General features: G+C 45.2%; 1 protein-coding gene across 1 annotated transcript in view; it reads left to right on the top strand.

Moving 5' to 3' along the window:
* Positions 1 to 23,060, top strand: part of NUP214 (nucleoporin 214) — a 3,229,616-nt gene extending 3,206,556 nt beyond the window's left edge. Inside the window, exon 38 of the mRNA XM_044058190.1 lies at positions 22,884 to 23,060. Coding sequence (XP_043914125.1) covers positions 22,884 to 22,920 — 37 coding nt within the window. The 3' untranslated portion in view covers positions 22,921 to 23,060. The remainder of the gene's footprint in view (positions 1 to 22,883) is intronic.
* Positions 23,061 to 23,394: the final 334 nt, after the last annotated feature.

The following is a 23,394-nucleotide window of genomic DNA, read 5'->3' as shown; positions in this document are numbered from 1 at the left end:
GCCGCAGACGACTGTCACATCATGTGCTTCGCTCCTTCACCACAAGACTTCTAAAAGCTCTTCTAAAACCCCGTTGAGTTGTTTTTTTCTTCTTTGACCTCTAACTAAAGCTTGGTTTGTTGTAGTAAACTTTAGCCGATGTCAGCAAAAAAGGGCAAATGCCAATGCAGGCACCAGATACCCAATAAAGATACGCACAACCACCGCATTTTTTGCCTAGGCTGAGAGCACGATCACACTGCTTGCTCTGTCTGCCAATCCTTCATTTCTAAGACCCTACTCAGCCGTCTGGCTGCACTTTATCTTTACCTAGAAAACCAACGACTTAAAAAATTAACACTTGGGATGAATCCTGTTTCAGAAGCCCTGACTGAACCTCTGCGAAAGAAGGACAGGATTCCTAGGTCCTCTTCCACTGCCTCTCTGCCTTTGGATACCCCACCAGCTACCAATTTAGGAGTTGAGGGACATCCGACAGATCCATCGACTTCGACATTTGAAGAAGCCACATCGCAGTTGACGACAAGCACGTCCACAGAGCTGACCCAGACATCGGCTACCGCTAAGGTCAAGGGGGGACCAGACTCAGTCGGGCCTCCGATCAGGATACCTCCTTCCGACACAGCTGTCCTTAGCCAGGCATCCAATTCCAGGCCTACGCTTAAGACTACTCCAGTTAAAAAGAAACAGGAAAAACATCTAGCTACACCCGCCGAAGGGCTACCTGATTGGCAGTCCTTCACCTCATCTTTGATGCAGGCCTTTATGGCCCTTAGGACGTCAGCCTCTTCTCCATCTACTCTTCCTTTCTACACCCCTAGCCCTGCCTCTGTCTCTTCTCTTTCACCACCTATTTCACAAGATGGGGAGAAGGAGCAAGAGACCTACTATTCATCTTCTGATGAATCGATATCTTACACTTCCCAAATTGGCTCTCCAGAAGAGTATTACTTCCCAGATGAAGAATCCATTGAAGGGGACTCCCCTCCAGAAGATATCACTTTTGGTGAGACTGTAACCAAAATGAAGGGATACTTCAAATGGGACAACTCTCAAATATCTGATATTCAAGGTATTTTGAACTATTATAAGTGGAATCTCCCTTCCCTTCTGCAATTCCACCTGTCATCCCTGCTTATTTAGATGCCTTTTCCTCAGCATCTAAGACACCAGATTCTCAGTCACCTGCCCCTAAGAGGCCAGACCGCTTCTACAAGGTGCCTGATGACCAGACGTTTCTAGTCAAACTACCCCTGGTAGCTCCTGCTGTGATTACCATTTTACAAGATAAACTGTCCAGACTGATTTTGTCTGCCTATCTCTTACCTACAGACAAAGATAGCAAAACAATGGATAGAACTGGAAAGAAGGTTTACTCCTCTTCCATTTTGGCCTTTAGAGCTTTCAGCTGTCAAACCCATATGACCAGATATGCTCTGGACCTGGTCTCTCAAGCCTCCAGTCTGCTGGCTGCTACTCCAGACTGCCCCGCTAGATCTGACATCTCTTCCAAACTATCTCTGGCTGCTCAAGTAGCCAGACACTCCATTAGATGTAGTTATAATGCTGCAGAGGCCACTGCACAATCTGCAGCATCTGCCACTGTACTTGGGAGATATTCCTGGCTACGTCTCCAACACTTACCAGAAGACCAAGTTTAAAATCTTAGATGCTCTGCTGGACCCTAGCTTCTTGTTTGGAAAACAGTCAGCAGACCTGTTCAAAAATCTGCAGGAAAGGAGTAAGGTGTATTGCAAGACATCAAGCATTTTCTATCTCCTATTCCCAAATATTACAGGAATTACCCTGCCAAAGCCACCTTTGTCAGAAGAAACCCTGCCCCAGCTGGACCTACCTCTTCCAGACACAGAAGAGGGGCCTGAAGACAAACCCTTTCCAGGCCAGCTTTCTCTCAGACCCCCTCTAGACAGCCCTTTCAAGATAGAGGAGGTCCCAACAATGCTTGATTGTCTTGCCCACCTCCCTGTTTCTGCCCGCCTTTCCCACTGCCTCCTCTTTTGGAAAATCATCACCACAGACAAATGGGTTCTGGCTATTATTCAAAAAGGATACTTCCCTCTCCTGGAAAGAAAGGTCAACCTTAAGGGGCGTCCCCTTCCCCCCCAATAAATAATAGACTCCTCTTCCCAGAGATTCTGAAAGACCACCTGAACTTGAGCACAATAGAACCTGTCCCTCCAGGGCAGGAAGGAAAAGGCTTCTATTCAAGACTGTTTCTGGTCCCCTAAAAAGATGGACCATGGAGACCCGTTCTAGACCTTTCCTTCTTAAACCTTTTCTTAAAAGTTCCCAATCAGCTCTTTGTTTCCTTGCACCCCAGGGCTGTGGGCATGGCAGTCTCCAAACAAACCATCGCGTGTTGAATTAGAAAAACTGTTTGCCTATGTTATTCACACCATGGCAAAAAAACTCCCACAGGGAGTTAAAGCTCACTCTGCCAGGGCATTGGCAGCCTACAAAGCCTTCTTAAAAGGCCTGGACACTGCATTCATACTAGAAGCAGCCACATGGTCCACCATTCACACTTTCACCAAACACTACAATTTAGACAATGTCTCCAGAACACGTGCAGATTTGCCAGAGCAATTCTGCAGGACTTTGTGGAATCAGCTTATTCTACCTCCTCCCTTCCTTCCAACTAAGCTGTGGTACTCTCCCACACCAAGAGTACTGCAACATAGGAATAGAAGGACATAGAATAGTTGTGTAAAATCTTACCGTAACCATAGATGTCCTTCTCTTCCTTGTTGCAGTATTCCTTCCCACCCACCTTAACCCCCTTATCCTTTTTCTCTCACTCATTACTGATCTGTCTTGGGTTGTCTGGGGGATGTACCCTACCCTGTGACCAAATTAACCACAAAATGACTCCTTGATCCTATGACTGACATCACTGGCTACTCCACTTACTCCTGTCCTGCTGGGCTTTCAAGTTCTGAGGTCTGTGCATGCAGACGTCACATTTAAGGTCCCTGGTTTATGGCCCTATGTGTGATGTCCCACACAACTGCAAGAGCCAAGCTGAAGCTTTTGTACAGGAGCCAATGTACAGGTCACCTGAGATGAAAAATCCCACACCAAGAATACTGCAACATGGAAGAGAAGGACATAGATGGTTATGGTAAGATTTTACTCAACTGTTCTATCCAAGTGGTTGTGGATCATCCTTGTCAGCTACCTGGATTGCCCTGTCATGGTGTATATTGGCCTTTTTACATTGTGAATAATTTGTGCTGTTGTATGAGAGAGCAGTGTGTGGACTGCAGTTATAAGTAGCTTTCTACAGTTCTGGAGAAAATTGTGAAAAACAGGGTATTATGAGTAAGGAGGAGGAGCTGAGCAGGTTTTATCTGTGCCAAGCAGATTGAAATTTGTCATTTCAGTCCTAGTGGTTGAAGGTGATGAACCACAGTAATGCAAACATATTGTTATGGTAAGTATGTAACTTTTATTTTAGGGACATCTGAGTCTCAGCCAGCACAAACTGAAGTAATGTGTCAGATACATAAGTTCACTTGTTCTGAGTCTGATGGTTCTCGCTTGGCTGCTTCACAGTTCGGAGTGAGATACTTGCTCAGATTTGTAAAGCCCTATTTTTGCATACCTAAGCATCATATTAGATCTCCATGGGACAATCAAATTATCTGCTGAGAATCACACTGGTTCTTCCTCTGGTAAGGGGAGGACTGAGGTGGTGATAAATGGTGCAGGTTCAGCCTCACTACTAGACATTGAAGATGGGAAAATTTACTAGCCCACTTTGAGATACCGGCAGTTAAAAATCCTTCATATGAAGATCAGAAGGAGAGTTCTGTTCATAGTCCCATGCATATGTTGGAGCACCACCACAAGAACAAGCACATAGAGGCCGGATCATACCTGAACCTTCTTGAGGGAAGTCGGGTATGCAGCTGTCCTACAAATCCTTTCATATGGTAACCTCTCCCTAGACTAGTAAGGACTTGAGGTAGAACAGTCCTTGGATTTGGTCCATGGCTTTGGCAGAGTCATGTCCTCTGTTCCCAATCTAAGGGTACATCTCATGTTTCTCGCTCAACCCTGTCTCCAGTTATTTGACTAGTGCCCTTGATTGTTCATCCTGATCCCAAGGGATCAGCATTTTGAGTTACTCTGTCTTATGTTTGGGGTCCTTGGGATTGAAGTTGGGGGCTCTCCTACTGGGGTTCTTTCTTATGCACGTGCAAGCCAACATGACCTGGTCAAATAGAGGTCCCTTGGTCATCCTTCATGGGAGCTAACACTTCATGAAAGTAGTTTTGAAGCCAACACGACAATTAGTGCAGGCCTCTTCCCATATAGAGACAGCTTTGACTAGCTTGAAATAGCTGGTGCAGGTTCTCAATTCCTCAGCACTACTTTGTCATTTGTGTCCTTGAACAGTCTCACTTCTGCAAGCAGCAAAGTTCTTGTGTCTCTCGTCTCCAGAACTTGCCATCTAAGATGGACAAGGATGATGAGGCTGCCTCCAGTTCCCCAAGTCTGTTTTTCCACTGGGTACTCTCAGGCTGACAAGGAACAGTTTAAGCTGGCATGTTGCCCCATTTCTTCCCAATGAGCACTTAATGAATTTTCCAGAGCAAAAGTTTGAGGAACACTGGATCATCTATCATCTGGAACTCATCATTAGGGATTCTGCATTAATATCGTGGAAGCACACATATTTTATCATGTAAGCATCAATAAAGGCAGATCCCAGTAGAGTGAGCAGATCATGTCTGTAGGGATCCCAGTGCCGACTGCTACATGATCTCTTTTTTGCAGCAGAGTTTCCAGAACTTAGCATATTACCACCTTGGTGCCAGAGGAAGGCTCCTGAGCTTTGGACAGGTGTGGCAAAGTGTGTTTACTTTTCCATGTTAGAACTAAATATTCTTAATGTTGTCTTTCATACATCTGTTTGTGATGTGCCCGTTTAGAAAGGCAGTGGATAAGTTAGAGGACCTCTTACAGTGTGAACTTGAGGACAGTTAGAATGAGACCCTGTCCATGTATACATATATGCATACAGATATTTCAGGCATGAGCAATGGGCATCTATGTCCTTTTAGCCTACAAGTATATAAAAGTAGTCATCCCCAAAAAAACTGTTTAAGCTGTTCTTAAAAAAATGTCTAAGTTCTTGCTTTAATACAGTTTGGCTCCCTAATGCAGGCATCAGCTTGTCTGGCACAGGAACCAATAGTACATCTCTCATTCTGTGGATTCCAAAGTGAAGTATCATGTATCCCTGTATAATGTTTTACTGCATTTTTGTCTTGGCTAGACCTGCAGGCTCAAATGCTTGTATAAGGAGTGAAGATGATTTTCTTAACTTAGGGGAGAGCTTAGAAGTAATGTCGTTCATGCCTTTTGGGGGTGGGGGGTTAATGCTCTTCAGACCACATTTCAAGGCTCTGGTCAGTAACCTGATAAACTTCTGAAGAAGAATCAGTCTTTCATTTCTGCCAAGAGCCTCTGTTTCCCTGTCCTTCCATTGTATCCCTTTCCCTGCTAAACCCGACCAATCACAGAAGTGAGACAAAGTTCCTCACTGTTCAGAGAAGTCCTTTAATTTACTACATGTTCTTGCCATTTAGTGCACCTCAGTGTGCAGGCCTGTAACAGTTGCTACTAGGATCTGGGACTTTCTGTGGAAGGAGGTTGCTCTATGAGTTCTCCTTGGCTTTTAGAACCCTCAGAAGGGAGTGATGGGTTGTTCATGTATTCGCAGGTGTTCCCCCAGAGTTGAACCACTGGTGGTTCTGCCTATGTCATTGGCACCTTTGGGACAGACCCAGACTCTGGCTAAAGGACAGGCCATAGAGTTTCTCAGTCTGAGAGGAATGCTCTTTTTGTTTTTATTCTGATTTTTCTTGGTCCCAAGTTATGTCGCATCTGGATTTCAGCCATCCCCATTCAGTAAATCCAGTTTGTGATCACCCTACAGTGGATTATTTAATCTTGCTGTCGCATATGGCCTTCATGGTGTCAGTAGATGTGATTGATTCTTTTTTACGCAGTGGCATAAGTGACCCACAAAGGCGATCTCTGCAGTTTACTGTGGGTGGGTATCTCATCCAATAAAGTGTAGCCATTTGATCTTTTGTCAATCCCCAGAGTTTTCACCAAGGTATCTGGTATGATGGCTGAAGCATGTGCAAGTGTGGGGTGTTCTGGGCTCCTGATTAGCAATGATCTAGGGAGGTGGTAGTTCTCCTGTGTGATCTTCCATGTATGCAGTTATTGGAAAGCACCAAAAATTGGAAGAAGTTTTCTTTGACCTTTGTTGAACAGCATCCTTCATCCAGGCAGACCTGGACAGTGTTCAAGACTGATCACTCTTGCCCCCAGTACCAGGCCTAACAGTCATAACCTTGGCTTCCTGGCTAAGGATGCAGTCACAGTTAAGGCTTAAACTCTGCTGAACCTTAAAGGTTCATAGATAGTTGCTAAGCATGCAGTCCAAGCGACCATTGATGAGCTTAGTCCAAATTCCCAGTTTCCTCAAAGCACTGTCCCATAGTGGGCAAATGAAGGCTGAGAGATTTGAACCCTGTACTACAGGAAGTAGCTCATTAGCAGCTTTATTCCTATTCACCAACTGCTCTAATGATCTTGATGGCAGCCACAGTCTTCATAATGCCATGCCATTTGAATACTTGATTCAGGTGTTGTTGTGAATTGTGAAATTTCAGTAACTTCACAACCACCATGCTTTTCATTCCCTACCCTTGTCACCAGGCCCTGTAGTGGGGAGATGTCCACAGTTATCTGCTAGGGGCTCGCCATCATCCATTTGGAGTTCATAATGGTGCTGTTGGCTCGAATGGTAATGGAGGAACAGCTCCTTTCTGATGAGACTGTTCACAAGTTCTGGCAGACAAGCCATCATATGGTATAGAGGCAAGCAGTGCTCATTTGTAGTTAGGCCAGTGATGTATCTTTCTCTCAATGCTTCATGTCCCTGGGGAACCGATCAAGTTAGAGAATGCTCTGAGCCAGGCCTCCTTACCTTTCCTGACGCTCCTAATTCAGAGATTGTTTGACGTGGGTCTTCTGGAAGTGGGGCATGCTACCCATCAATGTTAGCCTTCTGGGGAAGATGGTCTTCCCTTTCTTAATAGTGCAGCAGATCAAGAGGATGCAGAGCTATGTACTTCTATGTCCAGTAGTCTAGGAGGTTCCTACATGCCTTCTAGCCATTCCTGCTGTTCCCATTTATCATCTCAAAAGTTCATGGAAGAACTCTGCATTGTTGCCTCCTGATGACCAAGAAGAGTATATTTAATATCGTAAAGGCTCTAGTGCTATAGGAAACCTCCTTTGTCCTAGGTGAGGAGGTATCCCTTAGTTTTGGTGGAAGGGGAGGGGAGAAGATGGATGGCTCTTCTTCTTGGCATGCTCCTGATGTTTATCTGCTGTTTTTGGGCTTCTTTCACCATGACAAAGCTGCAAGGAAGCTTTACATTTTGTAGGATTTACCAGAGCTTTGCTTCTGAGTGGAAAAGGCTCTCATTTTGGGTGGAACATTTGCTTAGTCTGCAGCCTTCATAAAGCTTGGTTATTGTAATCCCAGGTACGTGTTTTTGACTTCCCTTGTTATAAGGAGACATAACCTTGTGAGATGTTGCCTGCTGGATCTCTCATAGATAGATAATAGGCTTGCAGTTCAGATGACTGTTGAGGAGTCTATCCCAATAACCAGTTGTCCCAGAGCACTGTTTGGTTAAGTGACTTGCTCAGGGTCACACAGTAGGCAAATGAAGGCTGAGGGAATCCGGCCTGGACCAAAGGATGCAGCCTGTAAAGCCCATAACCTTAAGCCTTAATCCTTTGTTGTTGTTTTGTCTTTAAGTATTGTATGTATCTGATGTTAATTCCTGCAGCAAAATATTCCAGGTATAGCATTTCAAATATCGCTTTATGGACTATACACAGATCACCTCTATATTGCTTTATGGACTAGGCAGAGGTCACCTGTAAGTAACCTATAGGAAACAGAAACTTAATGACAGTTCCTGAAGCTCTGTTATTTTTAAGTACCACAGGTTTGTGAGAGAGACTTAAATTTCCAAATTACCAGCCTCAGCAACAGCATACTGCAGAACTGTATTTCCCTACCTGGGTGACAATCTGATCCAGGTTTGGTCTTTAAAGGAGATGCAGAGGATATTAAATTATATTCCTCAGTGGCTGAAAAGTTTAGCATTCATTCTCATTCTGTTAAAGACTAATGTGGCAGCTCAGAAGACTGTGTTAGTATACAGGACATGTTAACAGAAGCCATGTAATACTCACTCCATACCTTTTTGAAATACTACAGGTTAGGACTTATCTTTAAGGATAGAGCTGGGTATGCCATACTAAAGGGCATGCTGACAACATCCACTACCCAGAAGTCCAGCCACTCTGCATAATCAGATAATAATCATACTCTGGTAATCATCCTTGAGGTTATGACTACAACAGTGATTCATACGAAAAGCACAGTCAACCTTTATAGTAACAGTACATGTTAGAATGTGGTCACTGCTGCAGCCCATTTTTCCACCCCTTTTGCCTTGCTGGGAAGTCAGGTCAGATAAGTACTCATATGATCCTTTTTTTCCTCCTATTCATATCCTTTCTCATTGATCACATCCCTCAGGAAAGCAAAAACCATCATAAATCTAATTTTAAGACCTCTGAGAAGTGACTGTGGTTGTCCAACACTTTTTGTATTGCCTGACAAGAAAAGGATGGTGTGGGATGACATCACCCTTATACCAGCTATGTGAAGACGTCCACAGTAAGGTGGTGTGGGAGGGCATTGCCCTTATACCAAATACGTGAAAAGGTCCACAGTAAGGTGGTCTGGGAGGGCATTGCCCTTATACCAGGTATATGAAGACGTCCATAGTAAAGTGGTGTGGAAGAACATTGCCATTATACCAGGTATTTGAAAACGTCCACAGTAGGGTAGTGTGGGAGGACATCTCCCTTATATTAAGTATGTGATGTCTTTGACATCCACATATCCCAAACCATAAAAAAGTCCACAAAAAACTTGGTGCACTGTATAGGAACAAGCAGTATTTTACTAAAACCACCAAAGCTACTAGTGCCCAAACCCATCCCAACTAACAGACTGAAACAAAGAGTTTGAAGGTTACACACAAAAAAACAATCAGTAAAAACTAAATGAAAACTCCAGCCAAGCTAGAACTCCCACTGAGTGACCTCTCAAACTTCTTGTATCAGAGGCACATGGGATATATGCATATGACCCTTATGAACATCAGGTGTTTAAGCTATATGGTGATTTTGAATGCCAATGACTTTTTCTTTTTAAGTCATTTAATGGACAATTTCAGGCCAATAAAGCCAAACCCCACTAGCTGTGGATAATGCGTATTTCAGCCTTGAGAAAATCTGACTTGGCAAAACTAGAATCCTGTTACAACAAAATTGCCAGATATGCTGCAAACAAGTCATATAGATCACACCAGTGTATAGCACTCAAACAACTCAACTGGCTTGAATTCCCCCAACTCCTATTCTTTAATCAATTAACCATGGCACAGAAAATATTCTATCAACCAGAGAAAATACCTGCCCTACAAAAAATACTACAACCATGCTCCAGTGCCAGAGCTCTGCATTCCTCCAAAAAACGCATTATAAAGATAATCACAGCCAGCAATCTAGCTGTGGAGAATCCCTCTTCTCAAACTACATAAGCAAAATGTGGAATGCACTACCACTTATTACTTCTATTACAGCCTTATCTCAATGTAAACGCATGCTAAAAAGTCATTTATCGAAGAAGTGTCTGTGCTCATGCACTGCTCCTGAATGAACTGTCTCCCTCAGATGATATCAGTATTTCTACTATGTTGGAACCATACTACAATAGATGTGCTTAGATCTGATAATAAGAAAGAACAATCAACCAAAAATCCATCCTTACTTTTCAATTTGAAAGTTGTACAATGTTGTATTGTCTCTGTTTCACTATTAAATGATCTCACAAAAGGTATTTTATCTGATTTGTAGAGAAATTCTATAAGCTTCAGTATACTATGTACTCTATATCTCTGTACTTTCTTCTTCTGGCTTTTCCTGGTTAGGGGTCGCCACAGCGGATCATCTGTCCACTCATGATTGGCAGTGTAGTTTTACGGTGTTGAGTTGCCAGCCCGGTGCCCAACCTTCCAGAGAAGGCAAACACTCACACCTAGGGCCAATTTAGAGTGTCCAATCCACCTACAACATGTCTTTTGGGATGTGGGAGGAAACCAGAGCACCCTGAGGAAACCCACGCGACCACAGGGAGGACAGGCAGACTCCGCACAGAAGGCACCCCAGCCGAGGATCGAACCGGAGAACCTCTTGCTGTGAGGTGGCAATGCTAACTGCTGCACCTGTCTGTATCTCTGTACTCTGATCTTGTATTTTGTAACTTACTGTGTATAAATATGTAATCAGATGTTTTTAACTTGTATGTATTTTGAGGAGCTTTTCTCCTGGGCCTCTTTCCAGTAACCAAATGTAAAATAACTAAATAAATGTAAAGACACTGTAAAGGCAGGACTTCCTGGCCAAAAGGAAAACTGAACAGCTTTGAATGTCTGTCTGGACATCAGCCTCAGCTTGCAGTTCACTGATGTTATGCCTGTAACAGTGACCACCCTCTTTTTTACAGTAAATGTGTTAACCCAGCTGTAACTTACCCAGATTAACACTGGATGTGATTAATTTAAAGATTTGTGAATTACGCAGATGTTCATCGTGTTACACTGCTGCAGTCATTACACTTGGGTTATTCTGCCATCAGACGGTTCCCCAGTCGGCCTGAGTTCCAAAGTCTTGGTCCGGCCTTGGTTGCTGTCGCCTCTTCCCTGACGTCAGTGCAACAGGGGTATATAAGATGCAGCCGACGCCATTTTCTTCAGTCTTTCTTGCCGCACGGTGCCCGAAGCAAAAGCAGTTCGCAAGTGCCGGTCGGCAGTCTCCTGAGATTTTCATTCCGAATCCAGACCGATGTCTTCTACAAAGCTAAGTACCCAGTTGGGGAAACTTTTTCATGCCTCAGACCGATGTCAGTAAAAGTTAATAACTGTATTTCTTGTGGGAAGCAAATACCTCATAAGGATTTCCATTCTTATTGTATCCCATGCCTAGGCCCAGACCATGACGTCACTGGTTGTCAGTTTTGTGCTAGGTTTAACAAGCGCACTATTAAACGTCGGTTTGATTTTGCCCGACATTATTTTGGCAGAAAATTCAATTACACCATGCCGTCGGAACTTCCGATGACCGGAATACATAAAAAGCGCAAAGACAAGGACAGGCATCCAAGGCCCAAAACTGACGACGACGTCTCTTCTAGGCCAGTCACTGGTTCTCCGGTTTTCAGCGAGGCGCCTTCGCAGCCCCTGACGACCGCTTCTTTAGAACCACAGGTGGCCTCTGACTCCCACGTGGAGATGGCTGGGCCTTCGGACGCACAAGATTTTCAGCCTACCGAAACTAACCCTTCAGAGGGATCTGGAGTAGCTGAACAACCCGTAGCTTCAGAAGGTGTTTTCAGACCTACTCAGTTAAGCATTAAATCTTCTGCTAAGTCTAAACCTTCTTTAAAAACAAAGAAACCAATACAGCATTCTCCAGGACAGGCCCCCATGCCTAAGAAACAAATTCTCAAAATGGCCGAAGACCTAATCACTCTGATCAGGGAGTCCCATCCCCCTCCTGATAAAAGGCCTAGACAGGATGCAGACTATGACTCATCCGACCAGGTATCGCTCTCTTCTGATTCATCCTCAGACCTAGGATACTCTTTACCCCCCCTATGAGGATTCTGATGCTGAGGAATCAATTCCATCAGTCTCTCCGCCTGAGGACTACTCCTTTGGGGAAACCTTACATATCATGAGGGAGCATTTCCATTGGGAGGGCCAGGATTACTCAGAATCCAAGAAAAGGCTCAGAGGCTTCCTTTTATTACCTCAACACAGACCCCTTGCTATTCCGCCAGTGTTAGATATTGTGGATGATGTGTATACTGAATCCAGCTTAAATCCTGATTTTTTTACCTCCAGCCCCAGTTAAGCCTGACAGATACTACAGAGTCCCTGACTCTCACAAATTTCTTTATAAAAGCACTGTTGCTGACCTTGAAACTATTTCTCAGGGCCCCAAAGGGGTTAAGGCCTCATCAGCAAAGAATCCAGTCCCCTCTGACAGAGACTCCAGAGCATTAGACAGATGGGGGAAGAAAGTGTATACATCTGCAACTTAGCAATGAGGGCCTTAAATTGCCAGTTTCACATGCTAAAATATCAGCAATATTTGATGTTTCAGTTGAAACAAAAAATGCTTCCAGACTCAGATCCTCCTAATTTTAAGGAAATGCAGGATTTATTGCATGCAGCTGAACAAGTGGGAAAACATACTTTGCAATGTGGATTTGATTCTTTAGAGACCTCCTGTAGAGCAGCAGGTACAGGTTCTGTCATTAGAAGACATGCTTGGTTAAAAGAACATACATTACCAGATCATGTTAAAGCAAAACTATTGGATGCACCTTTGCAGCAGGATGTGTTATTTGGAGTTAAGCAGAAGAGGTATTAAAGAAAATGGAGGATAAGGCAAAATCTATGCAAACGGTGAAGGATTTTTTACAGGTTCAGCCTCCTCGATTTACCAGAAATTGGCCAACAAAGAATTGGTCCTTTCCAGTTACAGACAGACCTCAAAGAGGTAGAGGTCAACCACAAGGTCCTTACAGGCCTCGACAATGGGGTGCATCAGCCCAGAAAGAAGGGGAAGACGGGCCTCAACCATATAAAAAACAGCCCCAATGACTTCCCACTACAGCTGCCAAACAGTTCTCTCTTGGCAGCCCCCTTGGGAGGAAAACTTGCACTTTTCTATCACAATTGGCATATGATCACCAAAGACAAATGGGTTCTCAACATTGTATCTCAAGGTTACAGGTTCCACTTTCACACTCTGCCAAGGTTAAAAGGAATGCCAAATCTGCCACCAAATCAATGGGCAGAGGCTCAAAAACAAATTACAGCACTCATGGACATGAGAGCTATTCCAAAGGTACCACCACAGGAGCAAGGACAAGGATTTTACTCAAGACTCTTTCTGGTTCCCAGAAAGGACAAAGCCTGGAGGCCAATTCTGGATCTTTCTTCTCTAAACACTTACCTGGATGTTCCAAAATTCAAAATGTTGACACTACAGCAGCTTCTTCCCATGCTAGGCAAGAAAGCTTAGCACGTAACCTTGGACCTCAAGGAGGCATACCTGCATGTCCCTGTCAGACAAAACTGCAGAAGATACCTCAGATTCATAGCTGGTTTAATGCACTACCAATTCTCTGCACTGCCCTTTGGCTTATCTACTGCGCCCAGGGTCTTCACAAAGTGCCTGGCACCAGTAATTGCATTTTGCAGACAGAAAGGAATTCAAATTTATCCATACCTGGACGACTGCCTGATTCAAGCAGAGAGCAAGGACATTCTTCTAAAGCATCTGGCGTTTGTAAAAAAGTTAAGTTGCCTAGGGTACACAGTAAACGAAAAGAAATCAAAACTAGTGCCCTCACAAGAGATAATATTCCTGGGTGCCAGCTTGAATACAACGGCCCATATGGTTTATCTCATGCCAGACAAGCAAGGACAACTGACTCAATATTTTCAATTGATGGCAACAAGAACCCAGCTCCCTGCAAGAAATATTCTGCAGGCCTTGGGTTACATGGCATCTTGCATACTACTAATTCCATATGCCAGACTGCATATGAGGAAACTACAATGGTACCTAAAGTGTGTCTGGTCTCAACACTCTCAAAGTTTGGAAACAGTAATACCACTAATTCCTTGCCTTCAACAGGAATTTCGATGGTGGGCTCAAGCTTGTCACCTCAACAAGGGACAGCCTTTCACTCAACCCACAGCCAGGCAAACACTGACAAACAGATGCATCGGATTACGCCTGGGGAGCACACATGGCAGGAAAATGTATTCAGGGAAAGTGGCCCACAGAACAAAGGCATCTTCACATCAATCAAAAAGAGATGCTAGCTGTACAAAATGCCCATGTTAAGTTGTCAATCTCGCCTTCATTCTTGCTTGATGGGTTCGGAGCCGATCCTCGGCTCCGACTCGGCACTTGCTAAGCTCGAGAGTCACTTTTACCAGCTCGAGGCAGCCCCATATCCCATGATGCAAGGCGGTAAGTACCCAGATCTCGTTTGCCGCTTCGCTGATGAGGTCCTCCTTTTACCAGCTCCTGGTAAGTGATTTGCTACTTTGCTATTTTAGCCCCCTTTAACAAAAAAACCCTTTATTATTAGTTTTAATTTAGTTTTAAACATTTTCTGACAGAAAATTCCATGTCTCTTCTTATTTTTTAGTCAGACTTTTACCCATCCCATCCCCCTGTTAGGGTGTGTGTGTGTGTTTCTAGTTATACCTTTTGGTATATTTAATTTAAATTCTTTGACTGGTGTGTGTGTGCTTGTGTTACACCATGTCTAAAGAAAGGGTCTCAGGCTTTAAGAAGTGTGACTCGTGCTGTCAGAAGATGTCTCTGACAGACGGTCACACTTCTTGCCTGTATTGCCTGGGGCCTCTTCACCTGCAGGACTCCTGTGCTATATGTCATTCTTTCAGCCAGAGAGTCCTGCAGGAAAGAAATAAGTTAATACTGAGGGGCCTTCTTAAGCCGGAGGGCTCTCCGGCTAAGTCGGCTCCATACAAGACTACCAAGTCTTCCAAGGCCCAGGCTTCTGTGTCAAAGCCTGCGGCCTCGGCCCGACTCGTTCTGAGTCGAGATCGCTCGGCTGGAGCCGATTTTGGCTTAACTAAGCCTTCGGCACCGATGGCTATCGGTGCCGATTCTGCATCGACCACTTCGGTGTCGGCTCCGATCGGTTCCGACCACCATGTGGCTCAGGCATCGGTGTCGGCTCCAATCGGCTCCGGCACCGTTACGTTTGTGGCTGTATCGGCTCCGGCTGGAGCCGATGCATCGAGATACCTGTCGGCTCCGATAAGTTGTCGGCTCCGACAGGTTCAATAGTTTCATCGGTTCCGATGGCTCCTTCGAGGAAGAGGTCTAGGTCTCCTTCCTTGGAGCCGATACTTCGGCTCGGCTTCACCTCTCCTCTTGAACGGAGCCATCGGAGCCGATCTTCAAGGTCATCCAGGCTTTCTGACCATGACTTAGAGAGTGGTCAGTAGATTACTTAAGTCACAGGCACTGGCCCAAATGTTACATAGTCCGTCTCAACAGGCGACTATTGGTCCACACCCCATTGCAGTTCCTCCTTCAACTCTACCCCAGAGCTTGGAGTTGGAGTCTTCGAATGGTTACTGCTACGGCTGAGGGACAGATACCCCTTCTGTTCCTTCAGCCTCTACTCTTATCTCCTCTTGAGACCTTCCTTAGAGGGATTCGGTGGCGGGCTTCCATGGTCTCCTCCGAGGGGGTGAGTGGCATCGGACCCTTGTCCGAGCCCGCTCTTCCCCTTGGAGCCTCGGCCTTGGTGAGCTCGGCTCCGACATCTGCCTCGGAGACTTCCCTTTCGGTGGTCCCTGGAGTTCCTAGCTCTTCGGAACGGGTTCTCTCGGACCTGCCTGGGAGGGGAGCATTCGAGGTGATGAGTGTGCTGGCCACTGGTATCAGCCAGCAGTCTGTTCCCTTAGCTCCTCCCTCTATAGTGCCTGTTGACATCTCTGCCACTTCTCTTGCTACAGGACCCAGAGATCCTCCGCCTCAGGTTTCCCCATTGGGAATTTCCCCCTCTTCCGAGGATTCTCCTGATGTTTCGGGAGATCCTCCTAGGAAGAGGACTTGTAAGAGGAATCATGTTGACTCCCCAGAGTCTATCACTGTAGATACTGTCTTTGATGAGTCAGACGGATCGCCAACATCCCCCTCTGAGGATGTCTCCTTCTCAGACATCCTAGAACTCCTTAGACAGAGGGGAAACTGGCCCACCAATAATCCCTCTGAGGATGAGTCAGTATACCTAGAGGCGTTTGGATCTCGGCCCTCCACCTCCTGGGTGTCTCCGCCTTCGACCCCTTATCCAGGTTATTGCCCGAAAGGCGTGGGCTGCTCCTGACTCTGTAAAGCCAGTCCCTAGGAGGCCTTCAAAATTTATCACTGCCCCGTGTGATAAGCAATTCCTCACTAAGGGTGTCCCGCTGATGCCATGGTGGTGGCTGCTGCCACCAAGAAGGAACTTGCAGATCCTTCCGTGCCGTCCATCCTCCTAATAAGGACTCTAGGACCATGGATAGGTACGGTAAGCGGATGTTTTCCTCAGCGACCTTTGCTATGCGTTCGCTGAATTACCTATGTCACTTCACCAGACTCCAAAGGGATATCCTTAAGGAGCTAGGTGATGTTGTTCAGGATCCTACAGCTGCAGGAGCTCAGGAAAAAATTGCTTCGCAGCTAGGAACCCTTAATTCCATTGCAAACTCCTCCATGCGGCTAATATCATATGCTGCTGATGGAGCGCAGTAGGGCCGCAGGTACAAGTGTGGCTCTTAGGCGCCAAGCCTGGATGCGGCTATGTGACTTTGCAGATCCCTTTAAGGCGTCCTTCACAAATTCTCCCTTTGATGGGTCAGCTTTGTTTGGCCCTCAAGTGAAGGAAACTTTGACCAGGTGTGAGCAGGACGGCAAGACTCTTTCTGCCGTAGGAGTCCGTTTTCCACCCCTTCTAGACCTTACCCCAAAGGACAGAAAGGTGGCAAAATGTGGTTCCAAATCCCAAGGAGTCACGCCGGATTCACGTGGTCAGTTTACCCCTAGAGGCAGAGGGGTAACAACAACAGGCGCGCTCTAGAGGCAGAGGGGTCCAAAAAAACAGGGAAACAGAGAGCCTCTCTCTGACAAGCCCTTTCAGCATCCCTGAGATGTTGCCCGGCTGTCCCTCCTTGGAGGCAGTCGGGGGAAGATTATCACTGTACCCAGAAGCCTGGCATTCCCTCACTCAAGACAGATGGGTACAGTCGATCATATCCAAGGGTTACATAATTCCTTTCGAGGAAAGTCCTTTCCCTCAAATTCCCTTCCAGATGTACCACCCGGTCTAAGGAAATTGCAGAGTTAGAAGTCTCAAAACTACTGCAAAAAAAGAGCCATTCAGCCAGTTACAACAGACCATTCAGAGCCCGGAATCTACTCAAGGTTCTTTTTGGTCCCCAAAAAACGGGAGACTGGAGACCAATATTGGATCTCAGCAGACTCAACAAGTCTGTGAGGAAGACAAGATTCGAATGGTCACTCTTCAGTCAATTCTGCCCTTCTTACAGAAGGACAACTGGATGTGCTCAATAGATCTTCAGGATGCGTACTATCACATCAAAATTCACAGACGCTCCAGGAGATTTCTCCGCTTTCGGCTGGGGTCCAGTCATTTCCAGTTCAGAGCCCTGCCCTTTGGTCTCACTACAGCCCCCAGAGTGTTCACCAAATGCATGGCAGTGGTCACGGCTCACCTGAGACGTCAAGGATTCCAGGTGTTTCCGTATCTCGACGACTGGCTCCTGTCAGCCACCACCAGGCATCAGCTTATTCAAGCCAGGGATTACACAATAAATCTTTATTCTCATTTGGGCATCTCGATCAACTTCGAAAAGTCATCCTTATCGCCCTGCCAGTCTATTACTTTCATAGGCGCAAACTTAAACACTGTTCGGATGTCAGCTACCCTTACAGATCAAAGAGTTTCAGACATTCAGAGTCATGTCAGGATCATTCTAGCCAACAAGAAAGTACGGGCCAGAATGGTTCTAAAGGTATTAGGCCTCATGGCTGCGGCCATTACTCTTCTTCCCTGGCTCGCTTCTACATGCGCCTTCTTCAGTGGATGCTGTTCACACAGTGGTCGTACCAACAACTTCCAATGCGTCACCAGATTCTGGTGACACAGACTTGCAAAGATCATCTTGCTTGGTGGATCACATCTCCTCAGGTTCACCAAGGCAGACACTTTGTACCCCATCCCCGATAGCCACTGTCACCACGGATGCCTCCCTGATCGGGTGGCCAGGGTCATTATCAGGGCAGGATGGTTCATGGGGCGTGGCAGCCGTTCGAGTACCACCTGCACATAAATGTCCTGGAGATGAGAGCAGTGCTTTTAACGTTGCAAGCCCTCAACGACTTTCTTCCCGTAGGGACAATTGCAGTCCACACAGACAACATGTCTGTAGTTTGGTATATCAACAAACAGGGCGGAACCAAGTCCTACCCCTTGTGTCGAGAAGCGCTCAGACTATGGCAATGGGCGATCTCCTCTCATCGGTTTCTGGTAGCAACGCATATCCCTGGGAAAACCAACATTGTAGCGGACAGATTGAGCAGAGCTATTCTCATGCCTCACGAGTGGTCTCTCAAGCAATCTATAGCGGAAGAGATTTTTCTGGAATGGGGTCGTCCATGTTGCGATCTTTTCGCTACTCCCCAAAACAGCACATGCCCAGACTTCTTGTCTCTCTTCCCTCTTCCAGGCCACGGCCCCAGAGACGCTCTGACCCAGGATTGGCCCCAGGGACTTCTTTATGCCTTCCCTCCATTTCCTCTGATCCCTCAAGTTATCCAGAAAGCTACCGTTTTGAGAGCCAAATTGATTCTCATTGCCCCTTACTGGCCTCGACAAGTTTGGTTCCCGTTCCTCCATCGTCACCTTTTGGTGCAGCCGTGGCATCTGGACCCAGTGCCAGATCTTCTGATTCACCAATCCGGTCAGCTGCACCGGTCTATCCCTTCTCTCAACCTCACAGCATGGTTGCTCCACTTCCTTCCTTAGCCAGGCTTCCTTTGATCTCTAACCCAGTTAGAGACATCATAGTAGCTTCTTTAAAATCCTCTACCAGGAGGATTTATACAAGCAAATGGAAACGTTTCTCTTATTGGGCTAAGGCCAAGAATATTGATCCTTTCACTGCCCCTGTTCAGGCAGTCCTGGACTTCTTAGCAGAGATTTTTCATGCAGGCTCCTCTTCTTCCACAGTCAGAGTTCAATTGGCTGCTATCTCCAACTTTCATGTCGGGTCAGATCACAATATTATGTCCCATAGGCTCTGCAGGGCCTTCTTGAAAGGAATTTTCCTACTAAAGCCTCCAATCAGGAATCCTCCTCCTCAGTGGGATCTAAATTTAGTGCTGACATCTTTGATTCTTCCCCGCTTCGAGCCAGCTGTTTCTTGTTCCCTGAAATTTCTTTCTTGGAAAACTTTATTCCTAGTGGCTATTACATCTGCCAGGAGGGTGTCTGAACTTCATGCTCTATCGGTTCGACCCCTATTTGTTTTTCACAAAGACAGAGTATCTTTGAGAACTAATCCGACCTTTTGCCTAAGGTCGCTTCAAAGACCAATTTGAATCAATCCATTGATCTCCTGTATTTTTCCCAAACTATTCAGACAGAGCCGAACAAAACTACATTATCTTGATGTCCACCGTCAACTCAGATATTATTTGGACAGAACAAAAAATTTAGGAAATCTGATCAACTTTTTGTTTCCTATGCGGATAATAAGAAAGGCCTTCCTGTTTCTAAAGTGACCTTGTCTAGATGGCTTTCTTCGGTCATCTCTGAAATTTATCTGCTCAGGGGAAACAGCTGGGCTCAAAACCTAAAGCACATTCAACTAGGAGCTTAGCTACTTCTACAGCCTTTCAAGCTAGACTTCCTTTAGACACTATTTGTGCAGCGGCCACTTGGGCCACTCCTCACACTTTTGTTTCCCATTACAAATTGGACTTGGCCTCCAGGGACAGAGCCAGTTTTGGCTCTACAGTCCTCAAGAGTCTGTTCCATTGAGCCACCCAGGATAGAGGTGCTAGGGGCGGTCCCATCAAGCAAGAATGAAGGCGAGATTGACAACTTAACATTAAGAAGTTATGTACCTACCATAACGTTCCATGTTAGTTGTCTTCTCGCCTTCTTTCTTGACCTCCTCCTTCCCCAGGCCTGGACAGACCTTTTTATAAGAAATTATTATGCTGAAGACCATTCAGACCTGGTCCTTCTTCCATCCTGTAAGTTTTCTTTCTTCCTTTTGGAAGTGTTTTATGCTTGGTGCTATTGCCCTTTGTCATCAAACGAGATCTGGGTACTTACCGCCTTGCATCATGGGATATGGGGCTGCCTCGAGCTGGTAAAAGTGACTCTCGAGCTTAGCAGTGCAGTGGAGCCGAGGATCGGCTCCGAACCCATCAAGCAAGAAAGAAGGCGAGAGAAGACAACTAACATGGAACGTTATGGTAGGTACATAACTTCTTATTATAGCTTTCAAGGACCTTGTCCTGCATCCAGGACAACTACTACTAAAGACAGACAGTACCACAGTTATGTGGTACATAAACAAGCAAGGGGGCACTCACTCTTATCCCCTCTGCAGACAAGCCATGACCTTGTGGAACACAACACTAACCTATCAAGTTCATCTGCAAGCACAATTCCTGCTAGGAGAGAACACACTGGCAGATGACTTAAGCAGAAACATCATGGATCCCCACGAATGGGAATTGAATCCACAAATATTCAGAATGATAACGCAAAAATGGTGGAGCCCAGACATAGATCTGTTTGCATCCCCAGTGAACTGCCAGCTACAGAAATTCTGTACAAGGACTTACCATCCACAAGCATGAAAAGTGGATGCCCTCTCATTCAGCTGGAGAAACCTACAAGTGTATGCTTTCCCGCCACTTCCTCTCCTTCCAAAGGTACTCTTAAAAGCCAGACTGGCCACGCCAGCACTGGTACCCAATCTTAAAGAACTTAGCACAAGGACCACCCTGGATTTTGCCTCAAATCCCACATCATCTGACTCAGCACAACAATCAGATACTTCACAGCCAGCTAAAGACTTTAAACCTGGCTGCATGGAAGATTCCTTAGTCAAACAAGCAATGCCTCTCTCCAAAGCTGTTATGAATGTCATTCTGGAGGCCAGAAGGCCTAGTACCAGGAAAGCCTATTCGGATAAATGGAAGATATTCTGTGCCTGGAACCAGGCTCACAGCCTTGACCCTCTTGTCCCAAATATTCCTCAGATACTACAATATTTAACTGAGATGCTGGACAAAGGCCTCTCCTTTTCATCCATCAAGATCTACGCCTCTGCCATCTCTGCTCATTACAACATGGATCCACCAATTTTCTCTAATCCCTTGCTAAAACAGTACCTCAGAGGGGCTAAAAACATAAGACCGCCCCGTAGAGCACCTACTCCAACTTGAGGCCTCAACTTCGTGTTGGAAAAATTAACTTTACCTCCTTTTGAGCCAGCTAACACAGCAGATTTACAATATATCTCTTGGAAAACTGCTCTGCTGCTGGCAATAACATCAGCACGAAGAGTTTCAGAATTACAGGCACTAATGGCAGTGGAACCTTTCATCATTTTCCACCAAGGCAGGGTGTCTTTAAGAACAAACCCTACTTTTATGCCAAAGGTGGTATCAAGTGTGGCTCTAAACCAAACTATTCACTTGCCAACTTTTTATCCAAATCCACAGAATAAAGGGGAGAGACTACTGCATTCTTTGGACATACACAGGCAGTTACGCTTTTACTTGGACAAAACCAAAGCTTTCAGAAAAACTGAGCAATTATTGGTAGCATATGCTGCAGGAGCACAGGGAAAAGCCATTTCAAAACAGACTATTTCAAAATGGATAGGACACTGTATACGGTTCTGCTATATACACCATGGGAAACCTGTACCTAACAGCATTAGATCTCACTCCACCAGGGCAGCAGTCACTTCAACTGCCTACCTCAGAGGAGAACCTACCAAGGACATTTTGGAAGCAGCAACTTGGAGTTCTGTACATACCTTCACCAAGCATTACCATCTGCCTCTATACTCTAAATCCAGAGCTGGCTTTGCCACTGCAGTGCTGCAGGGCCTTATAGCCACCCCTAATGCCTTATAGAACCAGCCACCCTACATCAGCTTTGGGATTCTACCCAAGTGTAACGACTGCAGCAGTGTAACACGATGAACATAGTACAGTTTTGTACCTACCATAAATGTAGATGTTAGAGTGTATACACTGCTGCGGTCCAGGTTACCCTCCCTCCTTCCACTCTTACTTGCTGGTACGTACCTGTGTCTTCTACCCTTTACTACCTATGGGGAGTATTTGCTGGTAACTGAAAGTTGTTGATTGCTTTTCTTATGTATGTTTTATTAGCAATTTGAATTGCCTACCTTTTTGGGGGCACCTGACATCTGGGGCAAGAAAAACTGAAGAAAATGGCATCGGCTGCATCTTATATACCCCTGTCACACTGACGTCAGGGAAGAGGCGACAGCAACCGACGCCGGAACAAGACTTTGGAACTCAGGCCGACTGGGGAACCACCTGACGGCAGGATATCCCAAGTGTAATGACTGCAGCAGTGTATACACTCGAACATCTACATTTATGGTAGGTACAAAACTGTACTTTTCTTTGATCCACTGGAGCATGAATGTACAGACGTAGCACATTTTTTCACAGTTGTAAGTAACTTTGACATTGAATTAGTACCCTTCATGCATCTGATGCTCTGTCAAGGCTGTAAAAAGGAGTATACATTTAACAAACTGTGTTACAAGGATAACTTGTTTCAAGTTTGCTTTCATTTTCTGTGGTTGGACTAAGCAGACATTAGTTTTCTGTAGTATGAATTACTCTTCTTTATTTTATTTTGCCCATGAATCTGAAAATAAATGCAAATGTTTTCTTTACTTTGTATTTAGGTAATCCATGTTGCTTAGATCTTAACTCTTGTATTTGCTTCCGAAACACTTACTTTTATCTTCCTTACTTTTCTTTCCTAGATCCAGCCAGCAAGGTTTCAGTGGGTGGAGAGGTTGAAGATGCTTCCTGATTTCTCTCTCGTTTCATCAGTACAATTGCTATCTTAATATGTAAATTTGTAACGCACTGAATTAGTTTTTACCATTGGCTGACAGTCATGATAATTTTTCTTCACCTAATAAATGTTTTAAACCTCAGAGTGCCTTAGTGATAATTTGTAATGGTTTAGAGGAATAAAATGAGATGATTTAAAAGAACTCAGTACAGTATACAGGGTAATTTCTTCCCAGATGAACATAAGCTAACAACAAAAAGTTAAACATTTGTAAGAAGAAGAAACAAATGCGTGAAAGCAGCGTACTTATTACAAGTGAACCAGGCAAGCATGCAGTGTGTGAAAGGAAGAAAAATACATAGATATTCATCGTGTTTCACTGTTGCAGTCATTACATTTGGGTAATCTGCTGGCAGGTTGCCCTCCAGTCGACCTGATTAACAAAGTCTTGAGTCCTGCATTGGTTGCTGTCCCTT

The sequence above is a fragment of the Protopterus annectens genome, chromosome 16.part0, assembly GCF_019279795.1.
Source record: "Protopterus annectens isolate FY-2018-M chromosome 16.part0, PAN1.0, whole genome shotgun sequence".
NCBI classification, from domain to species: Eukaryota; Metazoa; Chordata; order Ceratodontiformes; family Protopteridae; genus Protopterus; species Protopterus annectens.
The sequence above is the reverse complement of the archived record's forward strand: the minus strand, read 5'-3'. Positions and strand labels throughout refer to the sequence as shown.